This window comes from Lacerta agilis, chromosome 9 (assembly GCF_009819535.1).
Source record: "Lacerta agilis isolate rLacAgi1 chromosome 9, rLacAgi1.pri, whole genome shotgun sequence".
In the NCBI taxonomy this organism is placed as follows: domain Eukaryota; kingdom Metazoa; phylum Chordata; class Lepidosauria; order Squamata; family Lacertidae; genus Lacerta; species Lacerta agilis.
This window is the reverse complement of record NC_046320.1, coordinates 37,004,269-37,030,397: the sequence shown is the minus strand read 5'-3', so window position 1 is coordinate 37,030,397 and position 26,129 is coordinate 37,004,269. Positions and strand designations below refer to the sequence as shown.

At 40.7% G+C, this 26,129-nt stretch overlaps 1 protein-coding gene across 1 annotated transcript in view; it reads right to left on the bottom strand.

The window, feature by feature from the left end:
* The window catches only part of IQCM (IQ motif containing M), a 74,844-nt gene that overhangs the window by 26,213 nt on the left and 22,502 nt on the right, over positions 1-26,129 (bottom strand). Inside the window, exons 6-8 of the mRNA XM_033160814.1 lie at positions 22,347-22,536; positions 20,425-20,569; positions 14,460-14,594 (exon numbers count right to left, since the gene is read on the bottom strand). Of these exons, the coding sequence (XP_033016705.1) occupies positions 14,460-14,594; positions 20,425-20,569; positions 22,347-22,536 (470 nt within the window). The remainder of the gene's footprint in view (positions 1-14,459; positions 14,595-20,424; positions 20,570-22,346; positions 22,537-26,129) is intronic.

Here is a 26,129-nt window from a genome sequence, read left to right as displayed (position 1 = left end):
GTATGTATGGAAGGGCCAAAGACCTCGCTATAATAAAGGAATGTATTAAAACCACTGGGATTTTAAACAAAGGCCTGCTGTGTCTCTGGCCTCTTTGGGGCTTCCTCCGCCCCCACTGACCCTCCACCCCCACTGACATCCTCTTCAGGCTCTGTATATATACTATGGGACTGTACACAGATAGTATGTTATTGGAGCTTAGCCAAGAGAAAGAAAGAGAAAGAAAGAGAGAGAGAGAGAGAGAGAGAGAGAGAGAGAGAGAGAGAGAGAGAGAGTCATTTAAAGATATAGATAGAAGTTGAAGTCCTTTAAAGATTAGATAGATAGATAGATAGATAGATAGATAGATAGATAGATAGATAGATATAGAGAGAGAGATAGACAGATAGACAGATGAAAGTAAAGCTGATAAAAAGAAAAGGATCTGCTAATGACAGAGAGGTCATTACCATGCAAATGTTTAACATATTATACCTTTGATGACTGATTTACTTTCATTTCCTCTGATTGGCAGAAGCAGTAGGTTTCTATGTCTTATGGAAATCAAATATATGCCTAACTACCAGACAGCTGGTCATTTATTTAAACTATTTTACTATCCATTTATGGAAAGTATGAGTATTTTCAGAATCCAAGATTACCATGGGAACAAAATTTTTGAATCCCTAAGGGTTGAAAAAAATGGTTATGAAATATGGATGGCTAAGTAACCAAGTCTACAATAGCTCTAGTTTTATGAAAGTGTTGAAAATCGCCTTTTCAATACAGTGTTCTCCCTAACTATATTTGTCACCATGTGTTGTGGTCATGCTAAGCTACAAAAAACCTGAAACAAACTTTACAGAATAACCTGTGAATCATCAGTTCCTTTACTACTACCGGTATTTCTATAATGCTTATCGAAAAAGAGGACTACTTTCATTTAAGATTCCACAAAAGAAAAGAATGCATTGGAGCTACATGAACTCTGAAGGTGTCGCCTGAGGAAAGACTGAAGAAGCTTTCTGAAGCAAATTGTTGGAAAACAGAAATGTGGCATGGGAATCGTTCCCTAAACAATTTGGTACTGGGATCCCAAAGAATTTATAAGCTTGGATTTCCCCCCACTAATAAAAGCAGTGCTTTTTTTCTATATAAAAAAAGTTTAGGGGTACTCTCATTTTCCTAATATTGAAATACTGGCCCTCAATGAGGCCATACTTAGATTCACAAAATGTTTAGGGGTATGCATACCCCCAGAAAAAAAGCAATGAATAAAAGCATTTGTGTTCTTAAAAAAGCATAGAAGACAATTACCATGAAGCTGAGACTTTAAGACTGCGAACCTCTACTTACCTTGAAGTAAGCTCCATTAAATAGGATTTATATGTCTACATATTATGGGTTCTGTGATATAATAATCATGATATTATGCATTATGCTGGCATCCAATACTGTCAGAAACCGCATTACATAAATATTTTCTTTTGCTGGTGGGTTTTGTCTACAGCACACAAAATTTGTTAGCTTCATCATCCAACTATATGCCATAATTTTTGTAATGATTCTGTAGGAACCATTAATAGACTTCCATTTTGAAACAGTATTTTTGTATTGTTAAGTTGCAACAAGGAGAAGACCATGATGGGATGGTCCATAAAACAAAGAAATCTTTTAAACAAGAACTGGGTTACTTCTGCTTCATTTTCCTAGCCCACACCTCCACCCACCTAATGCAATATAAGGAGGCCACTGGCGGAAAGCAGAGCTCAATCATCTTAACAGTTGGATTCACCATGGCTGTGATCTGATCTGATCTATTTTTTCTGCAGCTTAACTTGAGTCGAAAATGTCCCACAGAACTGTAATTTCCTTCACTTTCACTGTGTGGGGAAGGAGGATGTTGCACCAATGCATTGCAATTCCTTATTTCATTACATAATAAAATACTTCAAAAGCAGCACTTTTGGAGCTGTTATTTACCATGGTGGGTTAATCTTGTTCAGGGAGGTATAGAAGCTCAATAATGAGCACTACAGTATATAAGCTAATTGCAAGGATAAAACCAAATGAATAATTACTTAACTCCAGAATGGGGCCTGAGGGAGTTCTTCTTTAATAAAGGTTTAACTCACCAGTGATAATGAATGCAATCTCACATACTACTGAATAACACTATTAGCATAATGGCTGAGATACAAGGACTATAATTAGAACTTAACAGAAATGTTAATTACCCACCAGTAGGGTACTGAATGGAAAGGGAGTTTTTTTATCCCTACCCATAAAATGGACTTGTAGGAGACTAGTTTAATTATTCATGCCATCATCTACCTTTTCACCAAACCAGAAGATTAGCAGGTAAAATAACTTCTAGGTTATTTTTCCAAATAGGAAAACCAATAAAAACTTCATTTTTAAAAAATAAAGTTGAATTTTTGGTTTTAGGTACTGTTGCGGCATTAACAGCTTAAGGCCAAGAATAGGGGTCTATATTAGTGGGTACCAAATTTCATTTTTTAAAAAAAAATGTATCCAAAATTACACAAGATTGCAAGTCAACCATTCAAATTTACTAATTTATCAATTGTTTCAGGAATAAAAGAATGGAAGTATTGTATTGTCTGCTGTGACTGAGGCTGTTTGCCCATAGAATTAAAGTTATAGAAAATAAGTAGATGACTAGAAGCTCACAAAAATATTGGTGAATCAATACTTGAGGGCACATGCCAAGAGGGATCTCACTAAATTTGAATTAATGTTGTAGAATGAGGTTGCCTCAGGAAAGGGATTAGTTTCTGCTGCATATAGGGAATTACTGAATTTATCAACCAGATACCTCACAGGTCTTAAAACTCTGGAAAACAGATTTCAGTATTACCATACTGGACAGTAAATGGAATAACATGTAGTATTCTAAGCCATATAAATCTATGTTTGAATGTATAACAGAATATTCACAGGTGGCATCACATATTGACACAGTTGCCCCGTGTAATATCTAAGGGCAGCACCATAATGATTTCATATGAACTGATCTGGACCTACAGTCATCATTTGGTGCCCTTTTTTGGAGGCAGCAACACAAGAAGTTTTTTTCTGTGGTGGCTCCCTGCTTGTGGAATGTTCTCCCCAGGGAAAAACATTCCTCTTCTCCCAGACCTTTGGCTAAGTAAACAATCTATGACCCTTTAAAGTGTGGGGGGATATCGTTTTCGTTTGTTACTATGGTATGTATTTTTGTGTTTTTGCATTGTAAACTGCCCCCGGATGAAGGGCAGTCTAGAAATTTAAGATCTTGAAGACTTCTGTGCCGATGACACTGCAACGCTCACCCTTGAATCTATGGGAGAAACATACTCAACAACTTAATTCCAAAAAATTTATCACATGGTGACTGGCAGCAGCTAGGATGTCTACAGCACAACCTACAAGTATATTTATGGTATAAAAACCTATGTGGTATGGTGGGATTTCATTTCTCATGCTGGTACTATTCATCTCATAGACTCTTTGTCACCACTAATATGGGACATATGGCTGTCTTAAAAGCTTTCTATTTGCAGGTGTTCCCGCATGTTTTCTCACCTCATGGATAGCAAAGAAAGTGATGTAAGGCCCTTTATTCGCATTTTTACTAATTTGTGTCTTGTTTGTATTTTGTGCATGATTGCAATAAAACTCTTTTTACAAACCCCGATCACTGTTTCTACTAACAAGCAGACTTCCTAGATATAAAATCATGTTGCAAGTTATCACAGCTAGAATAACTTGCAAATGCGTCTTGTTATCTAGTTTAGAAACAGGCTTTCACTATATAATTCTTGACCGTAATTAGTTGAGTTTCTGCATAAAGAAAGAAACAAGATGTGTCTCCTTAACGTCAGAAGTGGTGGGAAGGATACAGTTAAGTTTGTCTTAAGTCTTTGGAACACTGGTTCCCAATTCCTTCTCCTCCTCATTTTTTTTTTACTACTAATACTGCTGTTTATTTATATACCGGTACTTCTTTTTGGCCTTCTACTTGTCAGTGAACAAGACATGGCCTTCCATTTCAAGGAAAAGGAATTATATGAGCAAAGGCATCTGTGGACCCCACTGTACTTTAGTGAGGCATGTCCATATCCTTGACACGTGTTTTTCTATCTCCATCGCCTTCCAGCTGGCCTCCCCTAACTGTCCTTGAGTGACAAGGTGCCCTTGGCTACAGAGGAGAGCACAGATCTCTGAGGAGTTAAGTGTCAGATAACACTCATTATCTCTACCAATATTTAACTGTAAACACTTCCTTGAAATAGAATGCAATCTTTAATGTGGCTTTAGAAGGAATAGCATGCATTACACCATACAAACTCAGCAGTGGGTTGACTTTTTTCCTTTCCGAGCATGGAAGAAACTAAATGTATATATTTGTACAGAAGATGCCACAGGGCAGTTTCTGTATTTTGCAGCATGTTATTTCATCCCCCGTCCAGTAGACTTCCTACCAGTACAAAATCACAGTGGAAAATAAGATTCAAGCTGTCTCAACCTTTGCCTCCTGCCATCCATTCAGCAATCCAGCTGTTTTAGCTCTTAACCCTCTTTCAAAAAATTTCTGACTCATTGCTTTGGCTATACTGTAATAGAAGTGCTCCAACTGTCGAGGATTTGAATATCTTTTAAAGACTTTCAAGCTTGCTTTTGCTTTTGGGTTTTCTGAGTAACAATGAATAAAATGACCTATTTGATTAGTTTGCAAGTTCTTGTAAATATAGCCCTTGGGAGTTTTGAAATCATTTTTCAACTAAGCAAGGTAATATTTTTTTACATGTAATTGTCTTTCAGAATGAATACACTTTTTTAACCTCACAAAAAACCCAACCCAGTAGACAATGAGCGATATCCAACCAAGTCAGAGTACACCCATTAATTTAGATATTGCTAATTATGCTATATGGCTGAAAGAACATGTTAAATTAACAGCCCACTTATTCAGAATTAAACCCTGGTATATTCAATAGGGCTTATTCCCCAAGAACTAAGCTTAAATGTTCAACTGGAGCCATTGTATCCAAACTGTTATTTGTATAAAATTAACAGATAATATTGCAAACTATTAGCAGGGATGAAAGAATGGATACATTTTTAAAAAATACCTTAAGACTTTCACCACTTCTTTCATTTTCACAGATTCTTTATGCATGAGTGTTCACAAATGTGTGTTCAATTTGTATGCCATACACTAGAATTAGCAGCAGTGGCTGGTGTGGTGGAACAGAGCCACAGAGCTGCCCTCCTGACACTGGGGAGGAACCTTCAATCTACCTGGATGAGGATGGGGCTGAGCACAGCTGTGGTGAGGTCAGGGCTACACAGAGCCAACCTGGTGCACCTACTAGTACATTCGCACAACCCTAATCTCACTGCTGCCCTGTCCCATCTAGGTGAGATACTGCCATACTGGTGTCAGGAGTGTGACCCTGAGGCTCTGCCCATCTGCATCAGCCATAACTGAGAATTAGTGTAAATGGCCCAAAAGTCTTGAACGGTGTTTGGGACTTGCACAGGAGGGCAGCGTGGAGCTGCAGCAGATTAGATTATGTCCTATCCTAGGGCCATTGGTATAGTCTCAAAAAGGCAGCACCTTCCATTTAAGCCAGACCTTTTTGGCTAAGCAGGCCGGGTCCCCACCTCATCTGTCCCCACCCCTTTGGACCAATTTTAACAGGTGGACAGGACAACCCACCTGCCAATCTCCTGGCAGATGATTGACTGGTGGGTTGTCCCAACCCCCGTCAAAGTCCCTCGTGCAGCACCTTCTAAGAGTTTCAATGCCAGCAGGCTGACAGGTGCTTGGAAAATATAAGGAGCATTGCAATGTGCCTAGCACAGGACTAGCAAAGCTGCTCTGTAGCATGTGGCTGCACTAACAACAATTATTAAGAACTGGTCAGCTGTTGCTATTTTTGCTATATTTATTGAATTGTAATGGATTACATTTATTGCATTGTTATATTCCTGTTGTAAGACACCCTGTAATGATTTTATGAAGGTCAGAATAAAAATGTTTTAAATAAATAAATACATAAAGATCTGCTGTTGAAGATGCTGTGCACCTTTATACCCTTGTTAGAGCATGATCAGATTTTGATAATGCACATAATGAAGATAATTTTGTATTCTTGAACTGCTTTTCTCACTGCAAGTGCAACAGCTGGTGTGTGTTATTTCTCTTGCAGTAACTTGCATCCATACAAGTGTATGCATAGCTCTGTTACAATACAGAGCACATATTTACTGACTAGTCTAATCTACAGTAAAAACTGAGAGACACAGCAATATTTAAGATCCAGTTAATTATCATTTGGTTGCAGGTGACTAATAGCTTACTTCAGTAATCCACCACCCCGCACACACACAAAAATGCTACTGAAGGTTCCTTCATGAAAATAATCCTTATTTCTTTTCCAAGTTCACAGCTGTGTACACTGCAGGCAGTAACTAATGAAACACTTAAAATGTCTGTCTCTTCATACGCCAAAAGCTTATGAAGCTATGAGCCACGTGGAAGGTCCAATTCTGCCTTTCTTGCTGAAGATAAAAAATTGTTCCCTTCTCCTCCACTTTCAGGATTTGGAAACAACCATACTACAGTGTCTTTTGCATTCTCCCTTTCCAAAGATAACTTAGAATTGATCACGGTAATATCTGTGGCAGCTCCCTTGCTTTTCTTGTAGGTCCACACTTTGTGTTGCTCCAGATGCAATCCATTACCTTTTCACTATCATCCATGCAGTAAATGACTCGCTCATGCTACACTAAGATGAAACAGTGTTTCATAAGGGCACTCTAGGCTATCTCTTTCCATTTGGGGAAACAGAAGGAATCACCACTGATGGTCTGTTCATTGCCCATTTAATGCCATCCCGCAGGCAATGCTTGTAACTACATTGTAAATGGATTTTTTCTTGTCTAATAAAATTGGATTTAACAGAAAACAACGACCAGCAGATACGAGCCTTACAGCAATCAGAAAGGGCACTCCCAGACACCAATCTCTTGCCTGCCTGCCTGATTGAAGCAGAAGTAGCAGATCATAAGCTATGCAGAGGCAGTACCATGGCACACTCTTTATTGTGCATGTTCTTTCTAGTCACTGCCTCCTGCACCTCCTGTTTTATCCTAGAGCACGGAACAAAGAATTGCAGAAAGCACTCATGTCCCCAGTTGTGCCAACACAAAAATTTCCCATCAGGGATGGTGGAACAGCTCAGCCCGGCTATGTAAGGGAGCCTACTGGCTCCTCAAGTCACTTGATTCTCCAAGGGCAGAAAGATACACTATACCCCCCGACACCTGCAAAGATCCGGCCAGCTGTTCCCTTTGCTTACAGAGTAATATAGTGGTAGCAGCAGTAAGGTGCCTGGATGCTGACACTGGAGTTCCTGTTTCAAGATCACCAGTTCCTCGCCTGATAATCTGTTAGGAAAAGTTTAATTCAAAAAAAAAATCCTTTATTCTATCCTCTAAGTTAAACATCTTTCCCTCTGTCATAAGCAGAGCAAGTGCTAAGTAGACGTGGGAGGCTCAGGTTACAGAGAATTTCCTCGCTGGCAATAATATGACAGGAGATGGCAAAGGTCAACCTTTATCCGAGTGATGCTACGTGTTCAGTCTACACACAGGGTCCCAGCTGCCAGAACACAGAATGGTAGACTAGAGGTGAATAGAAGCACTCAGCCAGCTTTCATTCCTTTAGAGCACTCTCCTTTGTGTGTAATACAGGCACACACACACACACACACACACACACACACACACACACACACAAACATTATTGTAAACCTGAGGAGAAGGACAGTTGTTTTTTAGTGCCGTGTAAGTAACTCAGAGTGTTTTAAAGGACAAGCCACACAACGTATACTGTGTATGTTGTTGCAATCAGGCAGGCATACTCTTTTTCTTTACTAAGCAGTTTAGAAAAACTAATAATTTATTTCTGAATAACTTCTGAATAGCTTTTTGAAAAGTTTTGCTTTGTCCACAAAAGCAAAATTCTGTTTGAAGACGTGTAATACACTACTAAGCTACTAAGTTATACATTGTACTAATCCCTTCGTTACATCTAATGGAACAAGCAAACCATTGAGGTGCTGGCACTGCTATGCACTATAAACTGGTATAAAGCATTTGCTATGATCCACCAAGGAAAAACCATGTGTTTATGCCAATCTGACAATGGGAAATTTATGTTGTGCCCCCCTTCCCTTGATTCCCTAAACCATACCCTCCAACATTTTCCCCATGAAAATAGAGACATCCCATTCCATAATGATAATTTTACTATTTATACGCCACACATCTTATTGGGTTGCCCCAGGACTCCGAGCAGCTTCCAACATATGTAAATACATAATAAAACATTAAACATAAAAAACCTTCCCTATGCAGGATTGCCTTCAGAGAGCTTGGGGGGTTGGATAACTCCATACCCTCCAACATTTCTCCAATGAAAATAGGAACATTCTAAGGAAAAGTGGGACATTCCGGGATCAAATCAGAAACTGTGATTGCTTCTCTAAATCAGGGACATCCCTGGAAAATAGGGGCACTTGGAGGGTTTGCCTAAACACAAGCTTATTTTGCTTAATGTTTATCCAGCCTTGTTGCCCTCTGAAAGCAACTTGCTGGCGGGGGGGGGGGGTTACATGACCTGGACTGGAATTGGGCTACAGCCTGTAATGTTATGCTTCTTCCATTAGGTTTCTCAGCACCACTGTTGATAACTCAAGACTTTGAAAAAAAACATGTTATAATTCAAAAGGCTATGGATAGGGTTGCTAACTTTCTTCTTTTTTCTTTTGACAGTGCTGCTCCAGCGCAGTGCCCTTAATAGCAGTTTGGCATATAGAGAAATTTCCTCATCTGCCTAGCTCCATGCCTTCAAAAGTTTCACCCGCTAAATTTCTACAGGTCAGACAACTGTGAAAGGTATAAGAGTTGTGCCAAAAGAGGGAGATGACTCAAGCTGTGGCTGTTGCCCAGCAAGAGGAGCTGGCATCCATTTTTCTCACATAAATTACCTCTCCTAATATAGTTTGCTTAAGGGAGCCATTCACTTAGAAAGAATTTTGAGTACAAAGTTCTATATAGTAGTTATGAAGATCTACATTTTGGCTTGTCTCTTGGAAAGATAAAGTAAGAGAATGTTTATCTGGCTGTTTAATTCTTTCCCCCAAGGAGCTACAAGCATGCCTTCTCCACCATAAGTATAATACATATTCCACTCTGTAGACTATAATACAAACTCTGTAGGGAGGTCAAAGCTGCATAATTACTCCCTTGCAAGAAAAGAGAGAATGAGCATGTATACTGGGTCTCCACACATACAGCCCTCTGTGTCACAGCTGTCAACTTTTCCCTTTTCTTGCGAGGAATCCTATTCGGAATAAGGGAATTTCCCTTAAAAAAGGGGGAAAGTTGACAGCTATGCTCTGTGTGCATGAGAACCATACATTTGAATGTATAAGCATCTGTGTGCACAAGAAAGCATTGCAATGCAAGTAGGTATCATCCACACTCAGATGTACAGTGCATTGGATTCATATTTTGATATTTATCTAATTTATTCTGGTGATACTTGGATGCTTGATGCACACAGATCAGGGGTCAGCAAATTATTTCAGCAGGGGGCCGGTCCACTGTCCCTCAGACCTTTGTGGGGGGACGGACTATATTGGGGAGGGAGGGGAAATGAACGAATTCCTATGCCCCACAAATAACCCAGAGATGCATTTTAAATAAAAGCACACATTCTACTCATGTAAAAACACACTGATTCCCAGACCGTCCGCAGGCCGGATTTAGAAGGCGATTGGGCCGGCTCCGGCTCCCGGGCCTTAATTTGCCTACCCAAGACATAGATGCTTGATTAAGCATATAGGTCTCCTTAGAAGGATCAGGCATTTGTTTTGTTTTTAAGAACTAAGTTGCTGTAGCTCCAGTTGAAAAGGAAAGACTCACTGCCATTGCCTCAGAAAAAGTACATAGTCACAATATACAATGCTGAAATCAGTCCTAGACAATTTCATTGTACTATGTACAATGACAATAAAGTATCAATCTATCTATCAAGCATCTATCTATTTATCTATCTAGAGCATTGTGTCAAGGGCAGGAGTGACACGAGCATTGTGTCAAGGGCAGGAGTGAGTGAGTAACTTGGGTGGCTATTGATTTTAGGTACAGTATAGATGGAAAGTTATCCGACAGCACTTTTGTACTTTTATGGAGAACCATGAGACAATCCTGCCTATCCACAGGATTTGCTTAAATGATTTAAAAAAATAATCTAGTGAAATACAAGTGGGATTTTAAAAAGCCACATTTACCCATTCAGTTATAATAAAAGATGCAATGTTTCCCAGTAGAACCTGTGGAATAATTAAACTAATTTTCCAAAATTATTCTAGTGTATTCAATTACATATTTTAATTACTTTAGAAAAAACAACTCGCAATGTTAATGAAGGAGACAGTAGTAGGAATCATGGTAGAGAACAGGTTTCCTGTTCATGCATTCCAAAAGCCTTATTAGAAAATGTAAATCAAATATTTGATGAATACTAAGAGCCTTTGGGATGCTACAATTAACATTACCGTTGTGACACCAGGAATCAGGTTGAAATATAACTGAAGTCAGTTAAGGTAAGTGGATTTCAGTGCCAAAGGGAACATTAGCTCTTTTAAAGAGGCCCCCCAGAGATTTGCCCGGCATTAAAAAAAAAACATTTTAACTACACAGAAATTGTGATGTAAACCAACCAAGGCTGCTAGAAATTCAAGTTAAAGTTCATCTATGGCCTTTGAAGCTATTGCTGGAAACAATAAAGCATAACTGTGTCAAAACATTCCCAAAGAAGCAGAAGAACACTTGATTTGAGTTCCCTTTGTCCAAATAATAATTTACCCAACCTTTAAAAAAAAAAAACATGAATGGCTTTGTGCTGGTATCATTGTATATCAATGATACAGGTAAAATTTTATACTTTGAAGACTGCAGTCCTATGAACACTTGGGTAACTTATCTGTGAATAAACATGAACAGGATTGGGTTGCATGGCTCATGAATTTCAACCAAAGACTTAAGTGCATGTGGCTAAAGTAACTATGTTGGAACTATGCATTTTTATATTAATATTTTAAGCCACTTGCCCATCAAAAGATGAAGATGGAGATCAGAAATCCAACTTTAAAACAATATTCATATAAAGAGTAAACAAGACCAACCAGCAAAAAAAAGAAACACAGAAACAAAAATTTGAGCAGAAAACCAGGGGAACAAACAAACGAAAACATCCTGATCTATAAACCTGACAAATCAAAATGGATTCCAAGAAGCATTTAAAATGCTTGTCATTTGGGGGCCATTTGGTATTATAAGGAGAGAAAGTTGCATAGCCTATCTCATGCCCAAAACCACTATGATCAGAAGTAAATGGAGAGCTCCAGAATCTACAACTGTGGGAATATTCAGGGGTGCAGGAGAGGATATATTGTTTGATTATATCCTTTCCAACTTGTGTTAACAAGTTCTACAATTTAGCAGAGTAACATTCCCCTTTTTAAACTTGCACAGCGGATGCGTTTGCTCAGGCTCGCTAACGCCTCTAAAATAAGTTTCCTTGGTAATTTCCCCTTTACTCCCTCATAAAAAGATAGACACGACACAGTATTCTATAAAAGTATAAAAAGAGTTTACTCACACATTCTGTTCACAAATGGATCCCAGAAGGCAGACTTAAGTTACAAAGGTAATATTTGTCCTCTCTTGGCTTTCGAGGAAAGGGGCATCTTAGGCTAAGCAGAAGTTGTTTCTTCGACAAATAAAGTCAGAAAGAGAGATAGTGGCCTCCGCTGAGGTATTTTGTTACCTGCATAGGTCTGTCCCAGCTAGGAGGAAACAGGAAGTTCCGACTGGCTGGTCCAGACATCCCCTTTTTATGTCCACTCTAGGGATGTTGTACTTGACTGCTCTGTGTTTCACATCCCACAACAACAACCAGTCACAGAAATACACCACCTTCTCTGCCTCCCCCACTCTGCTGTTTTTTGTTTTCTTTTAATTTATGGAGAGCTTGGAGGTGCTGGCCTGAAAAAGTGGAAATAAAACACCACGCTTTCAGAGCTCCAAGGCACTTCCAAAACTTTGGGAGGTGGGGGAGTCTATATTGTGGATCACTATGAATATTACTTTCAATGTGGCCCAGTGAAGCAGTACTATTTACCTTAAATTTGCACCTTGCCTAAAGCTTTTGCACAGCTTCAGTAGCTATCATCCCTCCATGCCCTTTTGAGCAGAAGCTTTTTCAACACAGCAAATGGTGATGAATATTTAAAGATGATATTTTTTTAAAGAAAACTTTGATATTTATATCCCACCCTTCAACACATTATCAGGACAGATTACAAGATCAAGGAACTGGGGGAAAACACACACAGTTAGAACACATTCACAAATCAAAATTCCAAAAATTTGGGGAGAAATTAGGATGAGGAGTATTTTGGATGCATTCCTAAAGGGTCTTGCGTGTCATCTCCGCTCCAGTCAGATACTTATTACAGTCAACTGACCAGTAATACAGAATCCAAATAGAAGAAACCCGTCACACCTTTTTTCTTGATCAGACCTTATCAAGAAGTTTGTGGATTCTCCTGTCTGTTGCTATGCAGCTCCCTTCCCTTGAAAGCTGCAGGGCATATCATTCATGATTGCTATGGGAGAGCAATTTTCACATGGCTTTGTGTGTGAAGGGGGTTACTGTCAATCTTCTTCAAGTTACTCTTCCTGAGTTACTTATTCCAATGCAGTCTTACTGTCTTTTGTGAATATTTGCTTATTTACACGTTTATGGGCTCAGAAGGGACACATGAAAAACAACTGGCTGACTAGGTAGCTTGTTTGTTTCCTAACACAATTCAATCTATTGGTTATTATGTTTAAAGACCTATAGGATTTGGGACCAGGATATCTAATAGGCCACCTTTTGCCACACAAACCTGCCCACCCAAGAGGTTCTCAGCGCCAATCATACCCTAGACCAGGCTTCCTCAACCTCGGCCCTCCAGATGTTTTTGGCCTACAACTTACATGATCCCTAGCTAGCAGGACCAGTGGTCAGGGATGATGGGAATTGTATTCTCAAAACATCTGGAGGACCGAGGTTGAGGAAGCCTGCTCTAGACTCAAGACAGGCCGCTAATAATAATAATAATAATAATAATAATTTATTTGTACCCCACCCATCTGGCTGGGTTTCCCCAGCCACTAGGGTTGCCAGGTCTGCTTCCAAAAAATAGCGGACAAGCGGGGGGGGGGGGTTTAAATTAAATTAAATTATATATTTTCTTACAAACATTTTAACACGTATTAAAATACCATTTCATCATAAAGCTTTTGAATAAAAAAAAAGTCCACTGTTTTGTGTGGGGGGAAATAGTGAACATAATGTGAAAAAAGTGGACTGCCCACTCAAATAGTGGACACCTGGCAACCCTACCAGCCACTCTGGGCAGCTTCCAACAAATATTAAAAATACATTAAAATGTAACACATTAAAAACTTCCTTAAACAGGGCTGCCTTCAGATGTCTTCTGGATGTCAGGTAGTTGTTTATCTCTTTGACATCTGAAGGGAGAGCGTTGTAGCAAACCATGAGCTCCATCAGCCAGGTAGCATTATTTGAGGTGGGGGTGAGGAACAGAATATGGTATTGCCACTTCATCTACTTCATCCACCTTCATCCACCACTGCTCTTAAGGTAAAGCCACAACAACAAATACAAAAAAACTAGAATGCCTGGAAGATTAAGGTGGCTTGTCCTCTGAGGATTTTTACTAACAGATATGGTTTTACAGAGCGCACAAAGCACTACACTTAACAATGCATGTGAAAATGTTGCACAGCCACACAACACTCATGACATAGAACACAACAAGTTGCCCACAAAACTACAGTGCGGGGGGGGGGGGGGTGATAAATAAATAAATCAAATGCTCTCTTTGCCTAGAAACCTCTACACTTATTTCTCTGAAATATAGCAGGCTTCATCCCCTGAGAAGAGCCTACATTGCCTGTAGTTTCCTTCAATGGTGGAGGAGAAGGCATTTGTTGATGTTCTCATTCTAGTCAATAAAGAAGCCATCCACGTCTTCAGGAAATGAGGTGCCCTCAATTCCAAGATGAAGCACAATGTCTGTCCAAGCCTCTGGGGGCAAGGTGACCCGTATGTCCAAGTGAGTCAGGTTCCAAGCCCATTTTCGTTTTTTATACAGCCCTAACTACCACTGCCTCATTTGAATTACTCAGCAGCATAATGTAGGTTCTAAACATTACTTAAATAAACAAAGTGCCCATTCCTTCAACAACTGAAACTCCCCTTTCCACAAGAATAGCATTCTCTACTGCCTCTGAACAAAAACATCCAGAAAATCTCTTACCTTCTAATACCATTTTCATTGTATTGTTCATTTCAGCCAGGGTTGGGAAAAGGCCACAATCTCTGAAGAATTTAGGTAGCTCATTTCTATCCATCTCTTTCAAGAAGTCTCTCTTGGTAAACATTGTTTCGTAAACTAGAATGTAAAATAATGTATATGTACATTTTTATTAGGTGAGAACTTTAACAAATCTTGAATTTTTCATATCATTTTAAATCAGATTTTTTAAAAAATATATAAAATAAACAGTATTTGTGAGTAGTATTTTTCAAAATATTAAAGTTAACAGCATAGTTGCATTACCTTCTCAAATGCAAAACAAATTATACAAAGCAAAGAATGAGTGGAATAAGGTGTCATCCACACATAGCATGGTATAGGGGTGCAGTATACTTTGGAGGGGGACACGGGTGGCGCTGTGATCTAAACCACTGAGCCTAGGGCTTGCCGATAGGAAGGTCGGTGGTTCGAATCCCTGCGACGGGGTGAGCTCCCGTTGCTCGGTCCCTGCTCCTGCCAGCCTAGCAATTCGAAAGCACATCAAAGTGTAAGTAGATAAATAGGTACCCCTCCAGTGGGAAGGTAAACGGCGTTTCCGTGCGCTGCTCTGGTTGCGCCAGAAGCAGCTTAGTCATGCTGGCCACATGACCCGGAAGAACTGTCTGCGGACAAACGCCGGCTCCCTCGGCCAGTAAAGGCTCTCTCGGCCAGTAAAGCAAGATGAGCGCCACAACCCCAGAGTCATTCGTGACTAGACTTAACTGTCAGGGGTCCTTTACTTTTTTATACTTTGGGAAATGGTCTTCCAGGAGCTCTTGCAATTGCAGGTCTTAACCCTCCCATTGACTATAACTCATTGCATAAATGGGAGAGTGGAGGGAGAGAAAACTGGAGAGAGGGGAAATTCTCCTTTCTCATCTTTCATTGATTCCACTGGTGGTCCTGCTCTTCACCAATGGACAAGAGAAGGAACAGAGAAGTGCTTTGGAGGGCTGGAGTAGGTGGTGGCTTTTGGAGGCCAGGGAAGTAGAAGAAGCAAGAAGGAGGGTGTAGGAGATCCTCTCTTTTGTTTAGAGGTTTTTTTTTATTTCTCTCAGAGTTATTTTCTAACTCTGGAGCGGGGGAATTTGAGGTGGGGTTTTTGAACCCTGAAATGTCATATCCAAGTCAGGCTCAGGTGAACTCCCACAATACAGTATCCCTAATTAAAAGGAATGGGAAAGCCTGCTTCTTCAGGGGACTCCATGTGTTTGTCAGTGTGAACACAGATTCAAGAACAGGGTACATTTTTAATTTTATTTTATGGATCAGCTTTAGCTACTCAAAAAGATTTTCTAAAGCTGAGTGGTTCTTATTCAACAGCCATAAGTGCTCAGAGCAAAATAAAATAAATGTATTCTGTTGTTATACAGAATTATATCCAGATGAGATATAGGTTCAATTATAAGTGTTTATGAGAAGATGTTCGAAACTTAGGTCTGACGCCGTCTCCATACGTGAAATCAAGCTCTATTTCCACTCAGGCCAACATGGTTGCTAGCTCATCAAAACTGAATGTATAAAATATGTACAATTCTTCTTTCATCTCATCTCCGAACTCTGGTGACTGGTAGACACCTTTGTGGGGTTTCAAACCTTTCAGGACTTTTGAAATGGGACTAGAACTCATTTAAGAAAACATTTGGGACACCATGCTTGAAAGAGTTGCATGGGAATGATATGACTACTGGGGGCAGAAGTGAATTGAGTCACCAAGTTCTGTTTCTGAAGGCTGTGCATTTCTTCTCACCATCAAGCAATAGAAGAACGAGCTGAAACGGAAGAGCCAAAGTGCTCCTTTCTTGTGACTAATCACCTAGGGCACAGCCTGTGGCCACCAAGATCTACAGGTCCAATAAAAGAATTATATAACTGGACCTCTTGTTAATGCTGTTGATTATGAAGCTTGAGATGGATGTGAGGGCGATCTGGCTGCGACATCTGTCACCCCATTGATCGCCAAGGTTGATTCGGCTGATCTGGCTGGCTAGGCGGGTGTCCCCTTCCTCCCTCACCGCTCCATGTGCGTCCCTCCCGAAGCTGCGCGCTCAGTGGAAGAGGACGACCATCCCAGATAGAAGGAGTGTACCATTCTTCGGTCAAGGGTATACGATAGCTGCGCTCCCCTGCTAGAACCTCCAAACAAGATTATGAAGCCTGAGACAGTGTAATATAAAAGTGTGTGCCTTGGTAAAGGAACAGTCTTTCTAGATATAATATTTTACACTTTTTTTATAAGTGGTGTGCTTGTTTTATATATGTTTTAACAGTAGATTTGTGATATTGCTTTAAAAGGGGGGGGGGGATGCAGTACTTTTAAACTATTTGTGTTTTATAATGGGTAATACCAAACACTCAGGGAGTCCCGGACTTATCCCTCTGTGTCTAAATCTCAAGAGAGCAGAATTGAGTTTGGCTCCCCTGTTTCTCCAACAATCCCCTTTGAGTTTTAACGTTCCTGTTAGTAATTTTTTTTGCAGTATTTGATTCAGGTGCTACAGGGTTGGCAGTGGCTTCTGACCAAGCTGCCACGCTTTCACCTGAGGCATTTAAAGCTGCTCCTACACCTGACTCAGATAATGTTGTCATATATCCATACCTGAGGCAGCTAAATCTGCTACATCTAACCTAATTTCTAATAGTGAGGATGGGAACATTTTGGCTAAACTGCATTACAGACTACAACTCTTTGCCCAGATGGAGTGCCAGTCCACCTGCTCCCAATAATGTCACAGCGCTGTCAGGCATGGAATGTCCAGAGTGAGAAATCAACTCGTCATTGTCAAAAGTACACTTACAAGTCAGGGGGAGGCATGTCCATCAGTCCCATATCTCTGAGATACTCCTAGGTGTGCAACTGATGAGGCAGTTGCCGCAACAGAGAGGCCCTGCCCCCAACCTTGGCTTTTGTATCCTCCCTATTTGGGCTGCACAAAAGCAGGTGAAGAGTCCGCCTCTGTAACTTTCTCCTCCTCCCGCTTTAATCCCCTTATGGTCCAGGGAGACAGTGGAGCAGGAGAAGTGGGGGCAGGAGGAGGAGGTGCAGAAGCCCTTGACTCTCCACTAGCTTGACCTATCTTTGCCTCCTTCACTCTCCAATCCTGCATCTTCTCCTGCCTCTGCCTCTTGTCTTCTGGCTGTTACAAGTTCCCCCCATTTACTGATCCCTTCTTCTAAGTCAATCTCCAACCCTGCTTCTCCTGGTGCCCACCCCTCAGTATCCATCCAGTCCCTGACAAATAATATTTCACGCCTAGTCAATAATAATATTTCACGCCTATATTTCTTGCTACTGTTTCTATATAAGGCAGAGGGCCTTCTCAGTGGTGGCGCCCGCCTTGTGGAATGCCCTCCCACCAGATGTCAAGGAAATAAATTATCTGACTTTTAGAAGACATCTGAAGGCAGCCCTGTTTGGGGAAATTTTTAATGTTTGAAGTTTTATTATTCTTTTTAATATTCTTCTGGGAGCGGCCCAGAGTGGCTGGGGAAACCCAGCCAGATGGGCAGGGTATAAATAAATTATTTATTATTATTATTTACCATTTTCACTATGTTGATTCCTCCACTATTGCAATTTGCATTCAGAGAGTGCCGCTCCAGGTCTCTCTGTCACACACACACACACACACACACACACACCCTGGATATGCATGTACTGATATAAGAAATTAAATGGTTATCTTCGTCCTTTTTATGTGTAACTGTACCCATTAATATTTTGAAGATGTAAACATATTCTAAGAATTGGGCCGGGGCACGGGGGGGGGGGCTTGGTAATCTTATCATTAAATAAGAGGTAGTCGCTGGGTTTTATTTATTTATTTTTTTCATTTCATTTTACTGGACAAGCTTTCTACCCTGACCAGGATGCTGAGGGTAGCCAACCTGCTATTTAATTCATTAGCAGCCAACTCAAATTAAAGGTAACACCAACACCAAATAGAATTCACCTACACCCATCCACATCAAGGACTAACCCAATCATTGGAACACACACACACACACACACACACACACACAAAATTCAGAAAATAGTACGAAAATTGCTGGGGTGCAGATTCCAGCCCAGCACTAGATCTCCTCACTGTCACTAGATATATTCACTGTCAACATAGAATGGTATGATCACTGCTACTTCAGCTACTTTACTAGTTCTGCTGCTTAACTTCAAAGTAATACTTTATATTTATCTATTACCCCCTTTTCATCATTTAGCATCGCTAGTGTGATAGATGCTGCTATATCAAGCATAGACTGTTGCTTTGCCACATTGGCCATATGTTCACTCCATATTCTGTGCCGGAAAATGCCTGCCAAGCGCCTCGTTTTCCTTTGTAGATGGACCTGCCTGTTTCTCAAGCTAACTCACTGCGAATACTCAGATTGAGTGACTTGCCAATTTGCTCCATCGCTTCCTATCGCTTGCCAGTTTGCTCCATCATTTCCTATCTTAGGGTCAATGTAAACATTACAACCTCCTAATGGAGGCTGCCAAGAAGACCTTGGCAGCACTCCACACAGTGCACATCAGCTTTCAGCTTTTGCTAATGCATGTGTCTCCTCAGTCACATGTAGTTCCTGTGTGCCAGTGCCATTCCTGCCAAGGATATGCCACACTGATATGCAAACGTGGCATGCCCTTGGCACTCAGTAAGTTGCTTTTACATGCTGTGACCATCACCTTTCATGTGGAAAGACTTTACAGGCAGCTTCCATATGGGAGATATAACATTCAAATTGGAGCTGAGCTAGCACAGGACTACAGAAGACTGTGGTGAACCTAGGAATGCTACCAAACAGCAGTGCATAGTAATTTCCAGTGAAGAAGCTGAGGGCAAAGTGGATGCTGAATATTTCCTTTACCTGTCACTCCCTATCCCCTGAGTCCCTTTCCCGAAACTTCCCTCCAGCTGGACTCAGTTTCCATTTTGGATACCAGACTGGAGTGGAAGAAGCATATGGAGAAAGGAGTAGGGCAGACGGGCGGGCAACAAAACAATGGACAGCATTTTCAGCAAAGCTCTCCCACACTCTAATGGTAATCACTAAATCCACCCCACCCCCTGTGCTTTATTACTGTTTGGTGGTGAACTGCATTGGAAGATATAGGACTCCCACCATCCCATGCAGTTCTAACCATAGAACCTGGCAGAACAACACACAGTTGTGCATTTCTGTGCTCAATTAACTAGGAAGCTCCCTATTTGTCCCTCTAGGCCAGTGTTGCCTAAATCAGGAGTAACAAACATGGTGTTGTCCAGAAGTTGTTGGGACTCTCATCAACCCCAGCCAACATAGCCAGTGGTTGGGGATGATGGGAGTTGTAGTCCAGCAACATCTGGAGGGCACCAGGTTGACTACACCGGTCTAAACTGGCCAGCAGGTGCTTCCCAGGGTCTCAGACTAGGTTTTCCCCATCATCTGCTACCTTATCCTTTTAACAGGAAACTTGGGACAGTGTACCTGTGCTCTACCAGTGAGCTATGGCAGTGTTTTTCGACCTTTTTTGGGCAAAGGCACACTTGTTTCATGAAAAAAATCTCGAGGCACACCACCATTAGAAAATGATAAAAAAATTAATTCTGTGCCTATATTGACTATATATAAAGTCATTTTTCAATTTTTCCCACGGCACACCAGGCAACATCTTGTGGCACACTAGTGTGCCACGGAACAGTGGTTGAAAAACACTGAGCTATGGTACCCCCCATAGAGTCTCATAATGTTAATACATAAGTCTGTATTTCATCTATGGTGGAAAGGTCTTTGAGACAATACTGTAAGCTTTGGAAAGCACAAGAGATAGTTGCATCTTCTGGAAATCTGAAATATTGAAATATAGACAGCATTTTAAAAAGCAAGAGGTACTGCAATTTCAATAATGGTTTGCTCTTAAATATAATATAATATAACCAATACATACATCTTTTGTGGTCAAGATAGTCTTCTAGTTGATCAAATATTAGTGGTGTAGTTGGATCCAAGATTCCACATCGGCGTTTAATGCGAAACATCACTTTGCGATATTCCTTTACGACAGCTAGTAAATTTGGTCCATGGCTCCTAGCCTACAATTACACAAATATTTTGTTTACATTTATTTAAAATGGAAAGGATTATAAATTATCAGTGTGTAAAGTAAGAAACTCTTAGAGGTGGTGAACAGAGACAAATCCCTTACAAGTATGTACAACCACAACCATGACACACACAAACATAATAAATGAATGTGATGAGGGAAGTATCAAAGTCTGTTCAAACTATTGTAGAAGTTCTACAAAGCAAAAGTGAAAAAATACAATGAGAAGCAACAGGTGTTAGCATTTTGATAGGAAAAATATTACCAATGTGCAAGACCAATGTGCAAGATATTATATGTATTTTAATTAGTTATAAAAGTATTTATATACTGCCCCCTCATAAAACTTCAAGACAATGTAAAGCAACATTAGAAAAAACTTCAAAAGCAATGCAGGTGGATTAAAAATTACCGTTAACTACAACCAGATATGGGGTACTATACATTGACCCAGTTCTCATGTAATAGTAAGCCAAGCATGAACGAGTAACAATGGGGACACACAAATTGAAAAATCATATCTCTCTTGCCTCTCCTCCAGCCTTGCTGCCATCACACTACCTAGAAGTCATGGTTTGGCTTAGAGTTATGTGTGAACCTGGGTTTGTGACTTGTCTTCCCCAAACAAACAAGCCAAGAACAAATGGTTTGTTTAGATGAGAGAGAAACTACGACCTTGGGTTCACACATAATACTAACACAAACCATTGCTTACGTCTGGATAGCATGGCATCAGCAGGACTGGGGAAGAAGGAAGCATGTGTGATTTTCATTTTCTATAACTGCACACTTGATCATTCACACTAAGCCATACTTGTCATTATATGCAAACCATTATATACCTGTAATGTAAAGGTAAAGGGACCCCTGACCATTAGGTCCAGTCACGGATGACTCTGGGGTTGCGGCGCTCATCTCGCGTTATTGGCTGAGGGAGCCGTCGTTTGTCTGCAGACAGCTTCCGGGTCATGTGGCCAGCATGACTAAGCCACTTCTGGCAAACCAGAGGAGTGCACGAAAACACAGTTTACCTTCCCGCCAGAGCTGTACCTATTTATCTACTTGCACTTTGACATGCTTTCAAATTGCTAGGTTGGCAGGAGCAGGGACCGAGCAACGGGAGCTCGCCCTGTTGTGGGGATTCAAACCGCCGACTTTCCAATCGGCAAGCCCTAAGCTTCTGTGGTTTAGACCACAGCGCCACCCTGTACAAATGTTTAAATAAAGGGCACAGCCTGTTGGCCTTCATTATATTTAACTGAGATTGTGGCTTCTGGCAGTATACATTAAGCTACATAGAAAGCTGCCTTATACCATATCAAGCTATTTATTTTACACACACACACACAGAGAGAGAGAGAGAGAGAGAGAGAGAGAGAGAGAGAGAGAGAGAGAGAGATCTACCATCCAACAAATCAGACATTTTGCCCCTAGAGGCACTCCCTCCCGCCACCTCCACCCCTGCTGTGCACCAGCCACACCACATCTGCCCAGGTGCCCCACTGCCACCCGCTACTGCTGGAAGGTGGGTATTTGGGCACAGGCAGCACGTGCATAGTGGAGGAGGAGGAAGCCAAGAAGCGCAGGCCACAGGGCACAGTCCACAGAGCCAGAGCCTTGCCTTGTCTCATGGCAGTGCCAGCCCCGGATAGTATTAATGCATAAAAATCATCATGGTCAGCTGATCTACCTAATGCTGTGTTCATAGTTAAGCCTAAGCATAGCAATCCTAGCCATGACATGTTACCTAGCTTCTGATACAATACCTTCAGCCTTAATCTGTGCATTTTGCAACGAACAAGCCATCCTCTGATTGTTTTCTGAATAATAATGGCAGATGAAATATATTTATCCTTGGTTTGTTTTCTTCGGAGGTTTTTGAAAGCTTCAAAGATATCCAAGTGTGGCCCAATCCTTTTGACTTTCTCGTGAACTATGCTGAGCGTACGCCTTCTCCTACAAAATATTTTGTTGAAAAACAGAAAAAAGTTTAACATATATGGAAACAAGGATGGATTTAAATGTTAACAAAATATACATTTCCACGGAAATATAGAAAACCAGTAGTAGGCCTTGAAATGTTGCAATTTATACCCATTTCCTCTAATCTTTTTAAAGTTGAGACTCTGAAACCGCCCCAACATTCACCAAATTTATGTGACTAATTTGAATACAAGGAGGATCATCCTTAAATCTATATTATGCTTTGCTTCACACAAACCCTTTTAATGACTGCATAATACATACATACATACATACATACATACATACATACATACATACATACACACACATTGTTGGAAGTAGTAGACTGAAAACTGAGGAGAACAACAACAGGGTAATAGTTTTTTTTAATCAGTTTTACACCACTCTTCAGCCAAAATAGGTTCCTAGAGCAACTTATAGAGACCAGAAATGTCAGCCCACAGACTTCCTCTGTACAACTCAGTTAGTGCCCAGTCGTTGTTTTTAATAGCTTTTAATTAGTTATTTTAATAAGCATAATGCAAAGACTGGTCCTGCCTCGCACCCCAAGTGTTTCTCCCTGGCTGGAATGTGTCCTTATACTCTGATAATGCCTCTTGCTTGCCTGGAAGGAGGATGGGGAAGGGTGAGTACAGAAACCAGCCTCCTGTTCAAATGCACATTTGTTGTTCTACCAACTTTTGCCTCTGGCCCTCCTGCTCATCAGCATGTGGCCCTCAAATGGTGGCCCTTGCCCTTACTATATGTACAGTAGTCCTTCAACTGGCAGATCTTCACTACTGGATTGTGCCTTAATGTAGAAGAAAAGTCGAAACAAATTAGAATTCTAAATTCATCAGGTTTAAATGAAGCCCATTGTGATTTTTCTAAGGCATAATATTTGAAATGACTTTTTCTTTTTTTAAAAAATAAACTGTACTTTCATCTACATTGATATATATATTACTTGAATTATACATTTTGGTTCAGCTATTGCCACTAATTAGTTTTGGCTGATAGTGAAGTATTTTGTATGCCCCATTTATAAAAGCTGTTTACCCATCTGTTAATAGGTTGGAAGTGATTAAGGGACATTTATTTTGGCTGTTGTAAAGGCCAAATAGATTTTGAGCTGAAAATATGTGACTAAACCAGCTGGAGGGGTTGCCAAGTTCAAAATCAGATGTCTGCCTCCACCCTCTCCAATCACCTACCAACCCACTTTCTCTCAAAGCAAATATTCTGCCTCCTTTAACAGGCTCAGCTTTCCTGTTTTGTCCAAATGTAATTTCTAGTGTAATTGCAATTTGCTTTGAGTTGGCTGATGTCCTGTTAAACTGAGCCAAGAGGCTGCCACTTGCTGCACAGTGACCTTGAAGCAGAACTTCTGCTACATTCACTGCTGTGAGGACCTTCAGTCACATATGGGTTGTAGGCCTACTGGGTACAGTTGCATTTTTTTTGAAGATGGCATTCAACTTTTGGTGGTCTTTTCTTCTAAAATGGAATAGTTAGAGGGTTATTACAAAAAATGCAAGATTTAAAAACAAACCACAGCATAAAGAACAAACCCAAAAGCGATACAAAGAGGAAAGTTTGAACATAATGTTATAGAGAAAGAACACACCAAGGGCTCTGCTGCTGCATCAGGCCAGATGTTTATCTATTTCAACATTCTGTTCCCACAGTGGCCAACAAGACAGCACACTCCCCACCTACAAATTCCAGCCACAGGCCTACTGCCCCCCCAACAGCTCATAGAATCATAGAATTGTACAGTTGGAAGGGACCACAAGGGTTATCTAGTCTAAACCTCTACAATGCACACTATCTGAAGAAGTGTGCATGCACAGGAAAGCTCATACCAAGAACAAACTTAGTTGGTCTCTAAGGTGCTACTGGAAGGAATTTATTTATTATTTATTTTGTTTTTCCCCTACAATGCAGGAATCTTTTGCCCAACATGGGGCTCGAACCCACGACCCTGAGGTTAAGAGTCCCATGTTCTGCCGACTGAGTTGCCATCTACTTTTAGACAAAACACAGACAGATTTGGCTTAGACATGCTCATTTTTAGCTGAGAATTGATTGTTTCATTCATACACACACACACACACACACACACACACACTACTAGACACATATTACTTTCACTAAATGATTGGTTTGTTTAAAATATTTATAACCTGTTATTCATGTTCAAAATGGTATCCCACAGAAGTTCACCACATAAATGCTTAAACCAGAAACATCATATAGCAGGATAGAATTGCCTCCTATATAACCATCACAACTTTGTTCAGTAGAACACAGTGGGATTTACTTTTGAGTATACACGCATAGGATTGCACTGCACATTTCTTCCCATCCCACAGATACATGCACTCTCAATATCTGCATTGCTTTGCAACAGGTGTGGGAAACCTTTGACCCTCCAGATGTTGCTGATCTACAGTTTCCATCAGTCCCAGTAAGCAGTGTTCATGGCCAGAGATGATGGAAGCTGCAGTTCAGTATCACTGGGACAACCAAAGGTTCTCCACAGCTGCTTTACAATTAAATGATAGCATAAGGGAGGCTGATTGGCTGTTTTTTCTTATTTCTATACTACATCTCCCTCTTTTTTCTACACCCTACTACACCATTCTCTCTCTTCCAACCAACCCACTCACTCTTTTGGATCGGGACTAAACACATAAGAAGAATGGAGGGGAGAAAAAGAGGTTATGCGGGACTCCAAGAATATACAAAACACTGCCAGCCAATAGAGTATGACATCATACACATTCATTATATAGTTCTAAAACCTTTCTTAAGTATTTAAGTGGTAGATTGAATTTATGCCACATAAGACAATTTGGATGTATTAAATCACTGTTGGCCTACCTTTCATGCCAAGTGTGTGTCACAAGTCAGGTTCAAAGTATGAGTTAGTGCCACTGCAATATGTGTGGAGTACCTGTGCAGCTTCCCTGCCTCATCCCAAGGTTATAGTGTCCCTTGTGTGATGTTGTCTTGCCCAGTGACCCGGAGAAGTAGGCAGCAGTGGAGAGCAGGCAGGCCTAGCTCACCTATCATAAGGCCTGCGGCTCTTTCTGTCGCTGTCCAGTAGCCATGTTTTCACATCACAATAAGCCAGGATTCCTGGCTTTCCTGGACTTACTGTGAATGAGCATCTTCCTTTCATGTGCACAGGTAAACCCAAATGAGGCTAGCTTGTTGTGGCATGAAAAGCCAGGATCCTGTCCCAGTTGTTCTCAAGCAAGTCAGAATTCATAAGCCAACTTCAAATCCTGATTTGCACTCCTGGTTTGCTTAAGTGTAGCAAACATAGATCTCAAGATAAGTTAACTATAACTGGATTGTTTTGAAGAAGGGGTGAGTGAATGGGTTGTATGCGCCAGCATATTGTTCATCCACAATAAACCAGTAATTTCAATTTATTGTGATGCGTGGACATGGAAAGTGTGTCTCAAATATGAACATAAGGAGAGCTTGCTGAATCCAGCCAATAGCCAATCTAGTGCAGCATCCTGTTCTCACAGTAGCCAACCAGATGCCTGTGGAAAGCACAACAGCACAAC